Raw genomic sequence first — 12167 nt, forward strand, 5'->3', positions numbered from 1 at the left:
CTAAGTTGTGTTAGACTCTTTTGTAACCCCGTGGACTGTAGCCCACCAGGCTCCTCTGTCCATGGGATTTCCCAGGCAAGAATGCTGGAGTGTGTTGCCATTTCCTTCTCCAGGGGATCTTCCAGACCCAGAGATTGCACCCGCATCTCCTACGGTGTGGCTGGTGGATTCTTTACCACTGAGCTACCTGGGAAACCCAGCAGAAACTAGATACAGGCCTGTTATTGATGGTCTTGGATGCTGGGCTAAGGAGTTTGAATCTTATTTTCAAGGCAGTTCAGGTTTTTAGCTGTTGAGCTGCAGAGTGAGATTTGAAAGTCAACTGTGTCAGCCACCTGTAGAATGACAGGGAGAGGGGTGAGAATGGGGAGGGGGAGGGCCAGGAGTTCATTGCCATTGCCTTGTACTCCAGGGGTGAGGGGATAAAAGAGAGGTTCCATTCAGAGGAGCGGTTTTAGAATTACAGTCAGCAGGGTTGATCCAGTTGATGGGCAGAGGTGGGGCTTCTTAAGTTCGTGCTGGAGAGGAAGGGGGACATGTTGACAGAAGTAGGGAACCAAGGGAAGGAACGTGTGCGGGGAGGCTGGTGAAGGCACCACTGCAGTGCTTTGTGAATCTGCATGGAGGGGTGGCTGGTGTCCTGGATCTGCTTGAGTCGGGAAGTGAAGAGCAAAGTCGGGGCTGAAGTTACGGACTCGAGTATCACAGGTGACGAATGAAGTTAAGAATCTCTGGCGATGCTATTCTCAACTTGCCCATGAACCATAGGCATAGAAAGTTAAGTACTGGGAAATTCCCACTGTGAGGGGAGCTGTTGAGGTCACCTTCCCAGCTGACTGTGTCCACTGCCTCCTGAGAGCCCCGTGACACTGAAGGGCCCCCTTCTTCCTGATGTCCGTTTCCTCAGTGAGCAGCACACTCCAGCCAGCCTCCCCGTGTCCCCACCATGCCTAGATGGCCATGAGAAGGCACCCAGGAGTAAAGGAAAGGCTCTTAGCATTGTAGGCATTGTGGAGAGGTCACAGTGTCTAATGGCCCACTATATACATGAGAAATGTTGAAATGCAGAGGGGGAAGTGCTTGGTCAAGGCCCTGAAACCAGTCTGCGGCCCTGCCCCACCCCACCCCCCCATCCCAGGCCTGCCTCCCTGATGCCACCATCTGAGTGAGGGCCTTCTGTTTTCCAGGACTACACACGGGTGGTGTGCCCCGTGATTGACATCATTCACCTGGACACCTTCAACTACATTGAGTCAGCCTCAGAGCTCAGAGGGGGTGAGTGGGGCCAGCCAATGCCCTCGCCCAGAGGGACTTTTTCCTCCTAGTCATTGCTGCCAAGGGAGAGAGAGGAAAGGTCTCCTAGTGGTTTTTCTGGAGCCTCCAGCCCTGCATCCTGTAATGTCAGTAGCTGCAGGGTGGCCCTGACCACGGGGACTGTGCATGGAAGGATCAGAGAGGGGGCAGGTCACCCCAGGGCCTGAAGATGGAAGGGAAGCAGGGCCCCGCTCCGCCCCGCCCTGTGGGGCCTGCATTGTTCTGACACCTCAGCACTGGGCGCCTCTCTCTCCTTGAGGCCCACCACAGTTGTGCCCAGGGCTGAGCACTGGCTCCCAAAGACCGACTGGGGGTGATTCAACCCCTCACAGACCTGCTTACACCCCCAACTCTCAAGACTCATGACCAAGGGCCTCACTATGAAATTGTCCATCATGTCCCCCTTGGGTACCACTCTTGGGGTCTCTCAACTCCCACTCTGTAGCCTCTGCTCTTCTTCCCTAAGTCCACCAAGCAGAGAAGGCTCAGAGAGTCAGGAGGGGCTGGAGAAAGAGAAGAAGCAGTGGAAGGGAAATCAGGCAGCTCTGTTGCCAACCAGCCTGGGTGAGACCTCTTATCCCAGGACCATCTGGGAAGCTGGATATGTTCATGAGCCCGAATGAGCAAGCTTTGCAGGTACATCAGAGAGACTGAGTCAATCATGTGGATGCTGTGTTTCAGGGTTTGACTGGAGCCTGCACTTCCAGTGGGAGCAGCTCACACCAGAGCAGAAGGCTCGACGCCTGGACCCCACTGAGCCCATTAGGTGAGTCAGGGCAAGGGTGGGGTGGGAAGATTCATTACCACTTGGCCCTTCCCTCTGTCATGTGCTATAGGGAAGCTGTCCATAGGAGAGGCTCAAAAGATTGGCCAGAAACCAAGAGGACCTTTTGCCAGGCCAACAGCACTTTTGCCCTTATTTTAGGAGGTTTCTGTCCTCGTGGAGATTTCTGCTAGAGGGGTGGGGGCTGGCGGAGACCTGTGCTGAGGACTGGCTCAGCATCGTTCACATCTGCCATGATGTACTTACCTGCGTGTGTGCTAAGTTGCTTCAGTCATGTCCGACTCTTTGCGACACTATGGACCATAACCCGTCAGACTCCTCTGTCCATGGGATTCTCCAGGCAAGAATACTGGAGTGCGTTACCATGCACTCCTCCAGGGGATCTTCCTAACCCAGGGATCAAACCTGTGTTTCTTATGTCTCTTATGAACTCCTAAGGTGGGTTCTTTACCACTAGCACCACCTGGGAAGCCCTGATGTACTTACACTTCCTGCTAAATATTGGAGGGTTCCACGTGGTCCCAGTTGAGCCTCTGTCAAGGGGAAAGAAGGTTCCTTAGCCTCCAGGTCCTGGATGTCAGGATTCAGCCCAGGAGGGTTGTCAGCCATTGCTATGGGTAGGGGCTGCTGTCAAGGAGTGGCCACTGCTACGTGCTCACACACATGACTGCTGTGTCCCGTGTGAGAACACCACAGGGGCGTCAGCTCTGGGCTGCTTGTGTGGTGCTGTAGATGGCCCTGTCCTGATCTACATTCTCACCTCCAGCCCTCACTGTGACCCACAGCACAGTGGCCTGATGGCTGCCTGGGGTTCGGGCCCATCTGAAGGCTTGGCCGTCCATGTAATGGTCTCAGCATCCTGTGTGTGGCCTTGATATTCCTAAGACTGGAGAGTACGCGTGTCCCAGGCCTGTTGGGAACCTCCAAGCCAAAACTTATCTGTCTCCAGTGGAGCCTCAGGAGGCCAGCAACTGCTTGAGGATGTGGCGAGAAGACCAGGGAACTAGAATTGCTCCTTCTGGGGAAATGCCGAGATGCCCTGGGCTCCTGGGGGGCACCTCTGCATCTGGGGGCCTGCATAGAATAAATGTCCTATCATTCTCATTGAACTGTGTGTGTAAGTTGCTCAGTCACGTCCGACTCTTTGCCACCCCATGGACTGTAGCCTGCTAGACTTCTCTGTCCAAGGAATTCTCCAGACAAGAATACTGGAGTGGGTTGTCATTCCCTTCTCCAGGGGATCTTTCCAACCCAAGGATTGAACCTTGGGTCATCCGCATTGCAGGCGGATTCTTTACCATCTGAGCCACCAGGGAAGCCCTTTCAATGAACTAACTTAAGTCAAATAGAGACCTAAAGGGCTATGAAGAACTGAGTGGTGACAGACAGACAGTGGAGATTGGGAGACCCCTGCAGTGGAACCTCTGTCGCAAGCACCAGCTGGCCCCTCCTCCCTCCTCCAGCCTTCATGATCTGCAGTGATGCTGAGAGGGAGATGGGAGCTACGTGGCACACCAGATAGTGCCCTTGTTCCTCGAGGGAGAGCAGGACCTTCTGATCATCCTGAGGGCCATGCAGCACAGCAGTGCCTCGGGTACTCGCTACACTCCCTGAGTCACCTGATGCAGCAGTAGGCCGAGGCAAGGACAGGGTGGCTCTGGTTTCCCTTCTCTGTCCCAGGGGTGGGCTTCTCAGGGCCGGTTCTATTCCTGTGGGAATATCTCTGCTCAGCAGAGGACAAATGTTTCCAGTTGTCAGAGGACAGCAGGATGTCATGGCATTGGGAGACCAAGCTTCTGACCTGCTCCGTATCAACTGACTGTTTGACATAAAGCTCTCTTCTCTGGACCCGCTGAATGAGGGGCCTAGTCCCAGGGGCTCGCCCTCCACCCCCAGCCCAGATACCCGTCCTTGTGCTCATTGAGTTGTTTGACTGGATTCTGCAGCCCTTTCTATTCCAAGTAGCTTCTTTGGAATCTCTCTCAGCAGTCAAAGAGAGGGGAGGTGGGGAGGGTCCCCAAGGAAAGAGAATGAAGATGAAGGCTGCTGCAGCAGAGCGCCACAGGCTGTGTGGCTTAAACCATAGAAATGTGCTGTCTTGAGTTCTGGAGACCAGAAGTCCAAGTTTGAAGTGTCATCAGGATGACTTCCTCCTGAGGGCCGTGCCGGACCCCATCCTGGGCTTGCAGAGGGCCACTTTCTCTCTGTGTCTCCTCACCTCATCTTCTTTCTGTGCATGTCTGTCTCTGTGACTGAGTATCTCCTTTTATAAGGACACCAGTCCTATTGGATTGGGACCAGCCCCATGACCTCATTTTAGCTTTATCACCTCTGTGAAGACCTTTTCTCCAAATAAGGTCACATTCTGAGGTATTGGGGGTTGCATCCGTGCTAAGTTGCTCCAGTCGTGTCTGACTCTTTGCGACCCCATGGACTGTATAGCCCACCAGGTTCCTCTGTCCATGGGATTCTCCAGGCAAGAATACTGGAGTGGGTTGCCATGCTTTCCTCCTGGGGTCCAGGGGCATCTTCCTGACCCAGGGATTGAACCCGTATCTCCTGCATTGGCAGGCGAGTTCTTTACCACTTTCGCTACCTGGGAAGCCCACTGCGGGTTAAGACCCCAACACATTTTTCAGGGCATATAATTCAATCTGTAGCAGAGGGGGGAAGGGGTGGGAGGGGAGAGAGACCAGTCTCAAGAAACAGAAGTGCTGTTCACAGTGCTGCCCCAGCCCCTCTTCTGTGCCCTGTCAGTGGCCCACAGTCCCTGCCCTCTGTTGTGGGGCTCCCAGGAGACCCCCACTGGGCAGGGCCTGTGAGAGAGGCAGGGAAGGCTGGACTTCTGAGCAAATTCGGAAATCCCCCCACAGGAGGTGTGCAGATGAACAAATTAGCCTGTCTGCAGGGTCAGTAGATTTACAGTCAATGGGAAAAGTCCCAGAGTGTGTTCTTGTTTGGGGTAAGTGGGCCATATGTGGGTCTTTCTGAAGAGGAGCAGAAACGGGAAGAATATGGCCTCAACATCAGGACCGAAAGGGCCAAAGAACATGACCATGGTCCCCCACCCTTGACTGACCCTCTCTTTTCCTTCCAACTTTACAGGACTCCCATCATAGCTGGAGGGCTCTTTGTGATGGACAAATCCTGGTTCTACTACCTGGGGAAATACGACATGGATATGGACATCTGGGGCGGGGAGAACTTCGGTGAGTCCCTGGTTCTGCATCTTGGGGCCTGGCCAGGGGTCTGTGTGTCCTTGGATCACCTGGGCCTGTGATGAGGGCCAGGGAGATGGGCAGCAGGTCACTCCTTTGGGGGAAGACCATGTGGGGCATCAGAGGAGGGGTTGCTGGAAGTGGGGAGGAAAGGAGATTGGGGCCACGTGGATGCTGAGGACCAGGGAAACATGCCCAGGGGACTCTTAGGGAGAAGTTGACATGCAGAAGTCAGAAAGACCAAGGAAGAGTGCCAAGTCCGAGGGTGGGCTGGGGGCAGACCCGAGCTAGGAGTGCTGAACTTTGGAAATTTAGAGTTGGAAGGAGACTGGGGATAAAAGCATGAGGAAGGTTGAAAGCACTGCCACTAACATCTGGATCACATCTGTTGGCTGCTCTAGGGGTATAGCCTGGGTTAATGAGGAGGGTCTGAATGTTCACTGGATGGACTGATGCAGAAGCTGAAGCTCCAATACTTTGGCCATCTGATGCGAAGAGCCAACACATTGGAAAAGACCCTGATGCTGGGAAAGATTGAGGGTGAGAAGGTGACAGAGGATAAGATGGTTGGCATCACTTACTCAATGGACATGAGTTTGAGCAAGCTCCAGGGGATAATGAAGGACAGGGAAGCCTGACGTGCTGCAGTCCATGGGGTCACAAAGAGTCGGACAGGACTGAGTGACTGAACAATAAGAACAACTGGGTGACTGCTACAGAAGCCCTGGAGGCAACTTGCCCTTACCTTTTCTTGAAAAGCGATGCAGAGTGAAGGGGATGGAGGGGCTGGGTTCCAGGCTCTGCTGCTGCTGCTGCTGCTGCTAAGTCGCTTCAGTCGTGTCCAACTCTGTGCGACCCCATAGATAGCGGACTGTGCAAACAGATGGCCAATTGTGGCCGCAGTGGCATAGGGCTGCCATATACAGATACAGGAGAAAGTAGTCAGAGACCCATTCCGTCTTGCTGATGACACTGACTGACCCTCCAGTTTCCTCATGTGTTAGAAGTGTAATACACGGGTGCTTGGGGGTTGTTGTGGAAATCCACGCAGGTAAGTCTGTAAAAGCTCCGAGCACCATATGGACACAGTCTGTGTTAGTTACTGTTCCTTCCCTCCAGCAAGTGAGACCTAAGAGATGACCAGTATGTAAGCTGTACAAAGCAGGGACTTGGTCTGTTTGTTTGGCAAGCTCCGTACGGTGCGAAGGACGTTTCAGTAACTATTTGATGAATAAACCAGAGGAGAGGAAGAGTAAGAGTCTGGGATGTCAGGGCTCCTTCCCCCTCTCTGGACACCAGGGAGTGTGTTTGGCACAGTCACCCCCGAGCAGTGGTGCGAGCCAGGAGAATGATCCATGGGGCTCATCCTGGCATTCAGTGGTAATGCCATGCATTGTCCTCTGCCATTGTTTTCTCCTGTCCCTGCCTCCAGGCTGCTTTATGGCTTTCTTCCTCAGTCACCAAGAGTTATTTCCCTTAAATTTATGGCTATTGGCCTGACCAACGGCATCTGTTCTCCCAAACTGGGCCGTGTAGAGAAATCCATCAGAAAAATCCATCTCCTGCCATATGGGGGCCAGATTGGAAACTCCACAAACAAAGCAGAAAACCCCAGCTCCTACACACCAAATATCCTGCCTGGGACTCAGTCCTGGGATCCCATGAGGGTCTTTGGAGTGGAGTTCGAGGTGGGATCTCCCTGCACCAGCCCAGGAGGACTTGGAGCCAGGCACGCCCTTGGTGTTCTCAATGGGGACGAGATCTGTCTCGCTCTGAACAGAGCCCGTCAGGTGTCCTGATGTTCACAGTACGTCTCATGATTCTTCATGGTGTGCTCTAGCCTTTCTTCCCGTTCATGGAATCCTTTCTACAGCCCTTTTGATAGATAGCAGTCATCCAGTGTCCGCTCGAATGCTATTTATGATGATGTGTTTGCTGCTTCACAATCTGGCAAGTTCTGTCATTGAGAATGTTTGTGTTGAATTGTTAGTAAATCTTCTAAGTCAAACCAGAGCCCAGCTTCCATCTGCTGGGCCGTGTTCTGCCCTGTGGACCCTCACAAAGTGTGTGTGATCCTTCCTTACCACGGCAGCCACGTGTAGATGCAGGCAGCATGTTATTTTCAATGATGTCACATTCTGGTCCAGCCTACCAGTGCGTCTGTGCTAAGTCGCCTCAGCCATGTCTGACTCTGTGTGACGCTACGGACTGTAGCTCACCAGACTTTCTGTCCATGGGAATCTCCAGGCAAGAATACTAGAGTGGATTGCCATGCCCTCCTCCAGGGGATCTTTCCGACCCAGGGATCGAACCCGCATCCCTTATGTTTCCTGCCCTGGCAGAGAGATTCTTTACTACTACTGCCGCCTGGGAAGCCTCAGCCTACCAGTACCATCTCGCTATAGCAATGTTGGCACACATCTGCTCACATCCAGGGTGATCCCCTCTAGTTGGCTTCCCAGTGGCCTGGCATTAACAAGTGTTGATTGGAACAGGAAAGTAGAGAGAGACTTCAGGGGAGGTGTGGGAGAGACATTTTATAATCATCACAAAATGTTTTAAACCACACACACACAAAAGAACCCTGCAGACAGCTATCACAGGAAATACTGTTTCCCCCAATTCCAACATTCCATTTGTTAGAGCCAGCTCCTAGCACTTTAAAAGTCATTTCTGGACATTTTTTTTATAGCATTTTACAAGCCAGAAAAAGCAATGCTTTTTTTTTTTTTAAAGAAAAATTGAAGTATAGTTCATTTACAATACTGTGTTAATTTTAAAAGTGAAGTGAAGTCGCTCAGTCGTGTCCAACTCTTTGCGACCCCATGGACTGTAGCCTACCATGCTCCTCTGTCCATGGGATTTTCCAGGCAATAATACTGGAGTGGATTGCCATTTCCTTCTCCAGGGGATCTTCCCGACCCAGGGATCGAACCCGGGTCTCCCACATTGTAGACAGACACTTTACTGTCTGAGCCACGACCCACAGAAGCTCGGTGTTAGTTTTAGGTATACGGCAAAGTGGTTCAGTTATACATATACCTAGAGATTCTTTTCCATTATAGCTTATTGTAAGATATTGAATATAGTTCCCTGTGCTATATGGTGGGTCCTTTTTGGCTATCTATTTTATATATGGTTATGTATAGATATTAATCTCAAATTCCTAATTTATCCTTCCCCCACTCTCCACTTTCCCCTTTGTTAACCATAAGTTTGTTTTCTATGTTTGTGAATCAATTTCTGTTTTGTAAATAAGTTCATTTGTATAATTTTCTTAGATTCCACATCTATGATATGTGGTCATATGATATTTGTCTTTTGCTGTCTGACATTTCATTTAGTATGTTAATTGGTAGATCCATTCATGCTGCTGCAAATGGCATTATTTCGTTCTATTTTTATGGCTTAGTAGTATTCCTTATGTGTATCTATATCTATATACATCTCTCTCTCTATCTGTATATAGATGTATGTACATATATGCACCGCATCTTCTTTATCCATTTGTCTATTGATGGCATTTACATTGTTTTCATGTCTTGAATATTGTGAATAGTGCCTCTGTGAACGTGGAATGCATGATCTTTTCAAATTAGAGTTTTCCATCTTTTCTGGATATATGTCCTCAAGTGGGATTGCTAGATCATATAATAGCTCTATTATTAGTTTTTTAAGAAGTCTCCATACTGTTCTCCATAGTGGCTGCACCTACTTGCAATCCTTCCAGCAGTGTAGGAAGGTTTCCTTTTCCCCACCCCTTCTTCAGCATTTTTATTTATAGACTTTTTGATGATAACCTTTCTGACCAGTGTGAGCTGGTACCTCACTGTAGTTTTGATTTGAATTTCTCTAATTATTAGTAATATTGAGCATCTTTTCATGTGCCTGTTGGCCATCTGTATGCTTTCTTTGGAGAAATGTCTGTTTAGGTCTTCTGCCCCTTTTTTGATTGAGTTTTTTTTTTTTTATATATCAAGTTATATGAGCTTTTTGTATATTTTGGAAATTAAGCCCTTGTTGGTTACATTGTTTGCAAATACTTTCTCCCAGTTCACAGGTTGTGTTTTCATTTTGTTTGTGGTTTCCTTTGCTGTGCAAAAGCTTATAAGTTTGCTTAGGTTCCATTTGTTTGTATTTGCTTTTATTTCTTTGGCCTTGGGAGAGTGACCTAAGAAAACAGTGGTACTATTTATAGCAGAGAATGTTTTGCCTATGTTCTCTTCTAGGAGTTTTATGGTGCTATGTCTTATACTTAAGTCCTTAAGCCATTTTGAGTTTATTTTTGTGTGTGATGTGTTCTAACTTCATTGATCTGCATGCAGCTCTCCAGCTTTCCCAACACCACTTACTGAAGAAACTATCTTTTCTCCATTGTGTATTCTTGCCTCCTTTGTTGAGGATTAATTGACCATAGGTGTGTGGGTTTATTTCTGGGCTCTTCATTCTGTTCCTTTGATCCATATATCTCTTTTTGTGGGGAATAACAGCAGGAAGAGATATCTCTTCTTTCCCAAGACATGAAATTTTTGTGTGTTTCAGATGTGGTTGCTTTTGTTGCATTGATTTGATTTCACAGCACAAAAGCCCATGAGATCACTGGACAAGGCTCCAGCCAGGGTGACTGGGACCATCCTCAGTGGGATGCTGCCTCACCCGCCCATCTCACTTTCATCGTCTGGGAGCGACCTCAGCAGCCACTTGAATGCCAGCCCTGCTATGCACTCAAGCAGCCAACCCTGGTGCCATTATTCCCACAAAGCATTTCTAAGAGGAACTGAAGAGTGTTGATAATTACATCTGCAGTTCAGCATAGAAGAAGGCTTTAGGGAAATGTGGCTTTTAGCCTTTTTTTCCCCCAGAAGTTGTTTTGCATTAATATTGGATGTTTAAACTCCAATTTGCATAACACAGGATACATGAAAAATATCTAATACATCTACTCACTTTAGCTTTTGATCTTTAGAGATGAAAGGAACCTATTGCCCAGTAGAAGTGTGTGTGTGTATGCACATGCATGCATGTATGTGTGTGTGTCTCTGTGTATGTGTGTGTGTGTGTGTGTGTGTGTGTGTGTGCGTGCATGGTGGGAAGAGGTGTACATTTCCAAAGTGGAGGCCTTGGTACATATATGAGGGGAGAATATGGGATTTCTGGATTTAAAATGGAGGTGGGTGGTTTCCAAAGCACAGCAGATACAACAGACAATACTGAGGAAAGAGAGACGAGGTGGGTCCCAGAGAGGAGCCGCCACCACCACCTCCCCCATCCCCAGAATGTAGTCAGGGATGTTAGGCTGTGTCAGGCTTGGAGGGTCACGTGTGTGTCAACATGGGCTGTGGGGTCAGACAGGCCTACTTGTGAATCCTGTGGTCGTCCCTGGCTGCGTGTCCCTGGAAAAGTTACTTTCCCTCACTGAGTTTGCAGATGGCTACTGCATCCTAAGCTAGGCCAGCAGCCCGGATTATCTGGGGGCACCCAGTCTAATCAGGTGGGCCGTTTAATGCAGAGAACTTTCTTTGACTGGAGAGAGAGGAGATGGAGCAGAAGCAGTTGAGAGATTCACAGCCTGGGAAGGATCGTCCAGGTGTGACGAGGAAGGGACCACGCAAAAGGAAGAAGGGGGCTCCTGACCTACAGCCAGCAAGGAAGAGAGGACCTCAGTCCCACGACTGTGAGCAGCTGGGTTCTGCAAACAAGCTGAGTGAACTGGAAAGCCTCAGAGCCCCCAGACAGGAGCCCGATCCTGCTGATTTTGGCCTTGGGAGACCCTTGGCAGAGGGCCTGACCAACCCTTGCCCCCCCAGGCTGGTGTGGTAATTTGTTAGGGCAGCAGTGGAAACCATTAAGCTCCCAGGGCCGCCCGCTTCCTTTCTGGGCTGCGTGAGCAGGCTTGTCAGAGGAGCGCCCTGTCAGACCTGCAGCGACAGTGGATCCCTCCCGCTTTCTCTTCGGCCTCACCCTTTACAGGTTCAGGGGCTCAGGAGAAGAGAAGTGGCCTCATCTGAGAAGAGCATCCAGGTCTGATGAAAAGTCATCTTTCCCCCCAGGTGGGGCTGCTTGCTAAGCCCCAGGCCCAGGTGCGGTCCCTTAAGACCACCCATTTCCAGAGGCATGGTGGAGAGGTAAAGGGTGTGTGCCATGACACTCGCTGGATGGCCCGTGGTGACCGTGGTGAGCCTGTGCTTACCCCTCAGAAGTCGGGAGCCTGGCTGCAGCCCTGACTGTCCCCAGTGATGTGAAGCACAGTTTTGCTCACAGGTTCAAGCCTATCCTTTGTGGCTCAATAAGATTGCTTCTACTCAAGTCTGTGGACTCATTAAAAAATAAAAACAGAGGTTTCTGGCCAAGTGGCCCAAAGAACGTAAAGATTTTTTGAAAGGAAAATCTCTGTCATCGCATTTGTCTCTGTGGACTTATGGGCAACTGTCTCTTTCTGCCCATCATGAGAAACGCTGGACTAGAAGAAACACAAGCTGGAATCAAGATTGCCGGGAGAAATATCAATAACCTCAGATATGCAGATGACACCACCCTTATGGCAGAAAGTGAAGAGGAACTCAAAAGCCTCTTGATGAAAGTGAAAGTGGAGAGTGAAAAAGTTGGCTTAAAACTCAACATTCAGAAAACGAAGATCATGGCATCTGGTCCCATCACTTCATGGGAAATAGATGGGGAAACAGTGGAAACAGTGTCAGACTTTATTTTTCTGGGCTCCAAAATCACTACAGATGGTGACTGCAGCCATGAAATTAAAAGACACTCCTTGGAAGGAAAGTTATGACCAACCTAGATAGCATATTCAAAAGCAGAGACATTACTTTTCCAACAAAGGTTCGTCTAGTCAAGGC

At 49.8% G+C, this 12167-nt stretch overlaps 1 protein-coding gene across 3 annotated transcripts in view; it reads left to right on the top strand.

Annotated features, from left to right (window-relative positions):
- GALNT14 (polypeptide N-acetylgalactosaminyltransferase 14) overlaps positions 1-12167 on the top strand; it is a 215694-nt gene that overhangs the window by 178994 nt on the left and 24533 nt on the right. For all 3 annotated transcript variants that reach the window (XM_070798931.1, XM_019970475.2, XM_070798930.1), the window contains 3 exons: positions 1188-1275; positions 1996-2080; positions 5204-5307. In XM_070798931.1, coding sequence (XP_070655032.1) covers positions 1188-1275; positions 1996-2080; positions 5204-5307 — 277 coding nt within the window. The remainder of the gene's footprint in view (positions 1-1187; positions 1276-1995; positions 2081-5203; positions 5308-12167) is intronic.

This window comes from Bos indicus, chromosome 11 (assembly GCF_029378745.1).
Source record: "Bos indicus isolate NIAB-ARS_2022 breed Sahiwal x Tharparkar chromosome 11, NIAB-ARS_B.indTharparkar_mat_pri_1.0, whole genome shotgun sequence".
In the NCBI taxonomy this organism is placed as follows: domain Eukaryota; kingdom Metazoa; phylum Chordata; class Mammalia; order Artiodactyla; family Bovidae; genus Bos; species Bos indicus.